Consider the following 6,834-nt stretch of genomic DNA (forward strand, 5'->3'; position numbering starts at 1 on the left):
AAAACAAAACGGGAAAACGGGTGGGAACGGGAACGGGAACGGTTGGGGTGTTTTCCTGACCGTTTTCACGGTTCCCGTTTTCAGCCGGGAAAATTCCCGCGGGAATTCCCGTATTTGTCGTAGTTGGCTGTGTTACCTGTGTTGGAAACGTGAATTGTTGTTTGCATGTGTTCCAACGTGAATTGTGAATTCGTGATTCACTTTACCTGTGTTTTTTAGTTATACGAGTCTTGTTTCCATGTTATTTATGCATAGTTGTAATTATTTTATCGAGTTAAATGTTTGAAGTGGTTGTATGTATTTTTCCGTTTTGAGTTATCGATTCCCGATTGTAATCGGCATGCTCCCGACCGATTGATTCCGTTCTCGATATCCCGTAATACCGATTTCGTTTTCCCGTCCGATTTTCTGTTCTCGTTTCCGTTCCAGACAAAAAATACAGTTGCGGGAACGGTTGAGGGGTTTTCCCGCCCTAGTGTGCGCGCGTACTTGTGCTGTTTGTTTTCCTACTAATCTAATACATGTATGCTTAATCAAAAAAAGCAGCTTGGAGTATCGGCCTCATTGGTTTTCCAGCAGCTTCGAGCTCCACTACAGTTTGGCCTCCACAGCCCTCCGCCGCAGCCTGAGTCCCCGTGCGGGTAGGGACTGGGGGTGGGGGTTTCACTTCTTATCTCCTCCTGCCGGGGGCGTTGAGTCCGGTGATGAGAGATGGGGTTCTTGGCGTGCCTGTACCGGTGTCCTCAGGAGGAGGATGACGAGGAGAAGGAAGGGGAGCAGCTGAAGATCAATCACCAAGTCGCCTCAGGTGATGGATGGCGCGCATGGCTCCCTTTCTTGTGTTTTCGTTTCGTTTATTGGTGCTTTGTTCTGGTAATCTGGTCCTGCCTTGTTCTTGGTAGGCAAGGCCCTGCTTGGCTGCTACTCTTGTAGCATCCGTCTTGTGGAGCTGAACATGTTATTGATATCAGAGGCGCGTTTAATTCTGCGGTAGAATATAAGATGAAGTCTTGCGATTTGTGAAGTCGATAGAGTTCTGCACGTTAATCCAATTTGGTTGTTTACTAGTACTATACGGGGGTGAAGAATTATAAGTTTATAACAATCAAGAACTTTTTTTAATTCTTTCTGAATAGCAAAGTCTCTTTTTCTTAGCCAGCCTCATGAAAATCCCTTAAGTTGCACCCAAAGTCCTACTATTAGAAAACTGTTTTATGTTTTTTCGGGTCATCTCCTTTTTTTAAATGTCTGCAGCGTGTTTTTTAAAGAAACAGAGAAAGTTAAATGGTTAAAATGCAATCGGAGAACATACTGTCTATCTAGGAATACTGACGAAAGAGCGGAGAAAAAAAGAGGTAGAATGAAAAGACAGATCACACTTGATTATAAAAGGAAAACAGTGTTAACATGATATACAAAAAGCAGGGAAGAACTATAAGAAAATAGTTGTTATTCTTGTTTAATGTTTCCTGCTTATCCTGTCTCTTTTTCTTCTCACGATGCATACTTATTCTATTGGCATTGGATTTATCTCTGATTTTAAATGGGTTATTGACAGTGGGTTATTCAAAATCTTCAGAAAGATGCCCGCTGAACACTGGGAGCATTGTTCAAATAGAAGGAACCCAACCAATCAGTAGACATGATGAAGCAATCATCTTCCCGTTACATCAGCTTGCTGATGCTACTAAAAACTTCAGGGAGGATTGTCTTTTGGGGCGAGGAGGCTTTGGTTGTGTGTACAAGGCTACTCTTAGTGATGGGCAGGTCTGTGTTTGCTAGTCATGTTTCTCATAGATCTAGTTATGCTGCAAGTGACAACAGTCTGGCAACAAGATTCCACTGCATACTCGATGATGCTAATATGAATATTTCATTTTGCTGATGGCAATGTGAAATGTTGAAAGTATGGTAATCTGATTTGTACTTTATTCATGTCTAATGCTGCTTCAGAATTTGCTACATGGCAGGTTGTTGCAGTCAAACAACTTGATCTAAATGGGCATCAGGGGAACAGAGAATTCCTTGTGGAGGTTCTCATGCTCAACCTCCTGCATCACCCTAATCTAGTCAATTTGTTTGGATACTGCGTTGATGGTGATCAGCGTTTGCTTGTCTATGAGTATATGCCATTGGGATCTCTAGAAGACCATCTGCATGGTTAGTTTCTTTGGTTTATATTGGAAATGAATAATATCCTCAGCACTGTGGGCAACTTAAAAGTTTTTTAGGTGCCATCTGTAGTATCGTCAGAACACTGTAAATATAAAAGCATTGGGTATTTCGTAGATCGTAGGACCTTTCAGTATCATGCGCTGCATCAATATCTTTTCCCTTTAAGCATATTTAGGTACTCCAACATGGCCAGATAAACTTTTCTAGCATACAGGAATGCTCAACTATTCAACTGTCTGTTCTTATCACAAATTAGGAGAGAAAAGCAGAAATGTAGACTGAACTTAGTCAAACACGGTAAGATAAATGGTTCTAGTTTACAGAATGCTATACTCGTTTAGCTGTCTATTCAGGAAAGATAGCAGAAATGTGGGCGAACTTCAGATTCGAGATGCTACCTAACTAGAGTTTACCATGACCAATACATTGAATAAAATTTGTAAGGCATTGTCTTTGGCTTCTTAAGGATTCAAGTGCCTCTGATATGTCATTTACCTTGAAGTCTACTCCCTCTGTCCCTTTTTAAGTGTCACCGTCGGTGTGCGTGCCACAAGTTTGACTCGATTTGTAGAAAAACGTGCAACATTTGTATCTCCAAATAAATTTGTTAAAAACTAGATTAAAAGATCTATCTAATGATATTAATTATGTATCATAAATGTTAATATCTTTTTATATAAAATTAATCAAAGTTATTTCTCGGGAAGCGAAAACGACAGTTATTTAGGGACGGAGGGAGTATGTTGCTGATTTCTTGCTTCTGTCATGGTTAGCGTTTCTTTACTGCCCATTGTATTACATGTATTTCCTTCTCATTTTTCGCTCTTACTGAACACGCCATTAAAAAATTAACTTTCATACTTTCTACAGATCTTGCACCGGATCAAGAACCTCTAGATTGGAAAACAAGGATGAAGATAGCTGCTGGTGCAGCTGCTGGTTTGGAATACTTGCATGATAAGGCACATCCTCCAGTCATTTACCGAGATATTAAACCATCAAACATTCTTCTTGGTGAAGAGTATCATGCAAAACTGTCTGACTTTGGACTTGCTAAGCTTGGTCCGGTTGGCGATAAGACTCATGTGACAACCCGTGTTATGGGGACACATGGTTATTGTGCTCCTGAATACGCCTCAACTGGACAGCTAACAATTAAGTCCGACATCTATAGTTTTGGTGTCGTCTTCCTTGAGCTAATTACAGGGCGAAGACCACATGATAGCAATCGGCCTCCTGAGGAGCAAGACTTAGTTGCATGGGTATGTTTTAACCTGTTTGAAAATGCAGTCAAGTGGTCCATGGCCATTTTTGTATAAATAAAATTAAAACACTAATTAATGTGTCCAAGACAAATTATTGAATAATATCAAATGCTTTAAAGTATAATAACATGCTGTTATTGTTAAAAAAATTTCGATATTTCAGCTATGGTTAATATTTCCTATTTTCATTTCTATCTAACAATAAATAAGAATTTAACAGTATGTGTGTTAGGATTGGCGATATCTTCAACTTTCAAGTATATTGTGTTCGAGAAAAAAAAACCTTTAAGTACATTGTCCGGATACTTCTCTAGATGTAAATAAAATACTCTCCTATTTCTACTCGTCTTAATACCCTAGAATTGAACATCTTTTTTTATATTCCAGCATTTTTCACATTTTCAAACACAGATATTATATAGATCACATTAGCATTGAAGTAATTCTGTTTCTTGAATTATACAAGCTTTCCTTATTTTTCCAATTTGCTGGCACAATGTAAATTATTAACCTTGAGGTTTATTTTCGATCTGTCTACAGGCTCGTCCATTGTTCAAAGATCAAAGAAAATTTCCTAAGATGGCTGATCCTTTATTGCATGGCCGCTTTCCAAGGAGGGGTTTATATCAGGGGTTGGCTATTGCAGCAATGTGTTTGCAGGAGAAAGCTAAAAACCGACCTCCCATTAGGGAAGTTGCTGCTGCTCTCTCTTATTTAGCCTCACAAACATATGATAGGAATAATACGGTTGCTCGTCGTAACCGTGCTGGCCCTTCGACATCAAGGGTTTTGGACGATCAAATGAACCAGGACACCTTGTTGCCTAGCCAGCAAGAAGTTGAGATGCCAGTTCATTGCCAGATGAATCACATCATACCAGGAGTGAAGGAAACATCCTGGAGTGGTTCACATCGTGCAGGAAGGGGCATAGTTGCTCCAAATGGCATTGATAGGGAGCGTGCACTTGCAGATGCTAATGTATGGGCCGAGGCTTGGAGACACCAAGAGAAGGCAAGCAAAATGCGGTTGCAATCAGAGCCGGACTTGGATCTCTAGTAATTTTGGCATGTCATGATAAATATGCTTACTTCACATACATTTTGAAAGAAAACTATGGAGTACATAAAGGGTTGTTAGAAGAGGATAAGACATATTTATAGAGGAATTCACCAGTGTGAGCGCTTCGAAGATTTCACCGGTGGAGTATAATGTATCCAGACTTGTCTTATTGCATAAATGGATTTTATAGATAGGCATTTTGCATAGATATCATTGCCGATTAACTATGTACATGTAACAACCCTATATAGAGATAGTAGAATATGCAATATTTCTGTAGTTCAGCGTTTTAGATGCATAATATAGGATCGACATATTGAAATAATGTGTTACATCATATACATTTTTGGATGATTCATGTTAAAGCTTCAGTGGTTTTTCCTGTTGTTGTCAAGTTCAGATCCTACATATGTTGCTTATGTTGTAGTATAATCTGAACCTTTAAATGTCTGTAAGAACTTTAATGGAAATGTTATGATGAATGAAGCTATCCTAACCACAATTAATGGTGCTGTTGTTAAGCAAAATTTCATTTTGAGTAGTAGCCAAGCGTCACTGCAAGGTAGGCTAGTGGTACATGTCGTACATGTCGCTTACTGATTTTTGGTTGATTCAGCTTGCTAATATTATTACACGATAGTTCAACGTTTTTGGATGCATAATGTATGACCAACATATATGTTGAAATGTTATGTTTTATAACATGTATATTTTTGCATGATTCATATTAAAGTTTCAATGTTTTTTTCTGCTATCATCATGTTCAAATCCTGCGCACGTCGTTTGTGTTGTTTAAGTGGGTTGAGAAATCGATGCCTCTAACCTTAATACCAACCTCCAGTACCAAAGTAGTATGGTATCACTTATTCTGCGAGTTTATACTCACAATACACCGTGGAGATCTTCACCTAGACACCAGCATAAAAGGGCAACTCTATACAAGAAATCTCAATTCTTTGATAACTATACTTGGCACAGCAGGAAGATTCTTGCACTTTTTATGTGGATGTCATACCATGACACAACTTCATAAATGGCTACCACCTCCTGCTTGAGACCTCTTATCGGTTTTTTTTAAAGACAACTGGAGATTGCTGGCACGAGAGCACACGGCACACCGCGTGCTGCCAGCTATCCCAGCGGTAGTTCTTGAAAAAACCATTTGGTTTCTTTGTAATCAACCCGTAGTTCAACTCAACCGGACATATAGCAAAACTTGTTTATCAACGAAAATAAGCAAAACTTGTCCTTCTTTTAGAAACCCATAATGAGTGTTTTTTTTTCAAGCGGTAGTTCTTGAAAAAAATCCTTTGGTTTCTTTGTAATCAACTCGTAGTTCAACTCAACTGGATATACAGCAAAACTTGTTTATCAACGAAAATAAGCAAAACTTGTCCTTTTAGAAATCCATAATTAGTGTTTTTTTGCTGGGACCATCCCCCTCCCGAGAGGGCCGCGACCTGCATCACCTCATTCCTCTTTCTCCTCATGGCATGTATGGTAAGAGGGGAGGGGAGCACCTATACTTATAATGTTATAGGTGCTCATGACTGTTGTAGTATTGCTACGTAACAACTTTCACACTCTTCTTTTCAAAATATCCAACGTTTGATTTTTCTATTATCCTTTTTCAACTATGCAAAATATCTAATTCTAAAGAATTTTTGTCTTGCCATGAAACATGGCAACTCCTCTCTCTTACGATTTCCAAATTCATGTAGAACCTTCACAAGTATATATTATTATTTTCAACAAAGTGCAATCTGAACCTTTAAAGATCTCTAGGAACCGTAATGGAAATGTTATGATGAATGGCGCTGCCGTTAAACAAAATTCGTTTGGACTACTAGCCAAGCACACTGCATGGTAGGTTGGTAGTACATTCGGCTTACTGATTTTTTTCCCCCTGAAATTTATACTGAATTTGTTTTCCCTCTTGCTTGACGCGTAGTGGTGTGAAGTTTCAATTGTCACCGAGTTCCCAGGTCGATAGGGTAAAGGAACACACCAACACAGTAACCTGCTTGCAAAAAAGTTCTAACAAGTGTTGTACAGGATTGTTCCGGGAGGAACCGGGTGTGGTTCCATTTCTCAGTGCCTATGTTCATAAATCTTTTCTTGTCATACAGGAACTTGCTGAGAAAGGTTCCCAATTGGTTACGTTCTTGGTAAGTTGTGGTAACGATCCATGGACGCATTACTAATCAATAAAGGCCGTTCATGATCCATCGGTTAATAAGATCCTCAGCAGTATTTGCTGGGAACTGGTGGCGCCTCCTTCAGGTTTCAGTTCTCTGACCAGCTTCTGCATTTCAGAAAATGTAAGCATGCGGCA

At 39.3% G+C, this 6,834-nt stretch overlaps 1 protein-coding gene across 4 annotated transcripts; it reads left to right on the plus strand.

Moving 5' to 3' along the window:
* The first annotated feature begins 534 nt into the window (after positions 1-534).
* LOC120676494 (probable serine/threonine-protein kinase PBL7) lies at positions 535-4,893 on the plus strand. Of its 4 annotated transcripts, none has more exons than XM_039957808.1 (5): positions 535-808; positions 1,559-1,767; positions 1,971-2,160; positions 3,046-3,436; positions 3,968-4,893. In XM_039957808.1, the coding sequence occupies exons 1-5, from the start codon at positions 712-714 to the stop codon at positions 4,494-4,496; spliced, it is 1,416 nt and encodes a 471-aa protein (XP_039813742.1). In that variant the 5' UTR covers positions 535-711; the 3' UTR covers positions 4,497-4,893. The 4 variants fall into 4 exon arrangements, with proteins under 4 accessions (XP_039813742.1, XP_039813745.1, XP_039813743.1 ...); XM_039957811.1 differs by having other exon boundaries at positions 1,580-1,767; XM_039957809.1 differs by having other exon boundaries at positions 536-808; positions 3,046-3,437; positions 3,981-4,893.
* Positions 4,894-6,834: the final 1,941 nt, after the last annotated feature.

Source organism: Panicum virgatum, chromosome 5N (assembly GCF_016808335.1).
Source record: "Panicum virgatum strain AP13 chromosome 5N, P.virgatum_v5, whole genome shotgun sequence".
NCBI lineage: Eukaryota > Viridiplantae > Streptophyta > Magnoliopsida > Poales > Poaceae > Panicum > Panicum virgatum.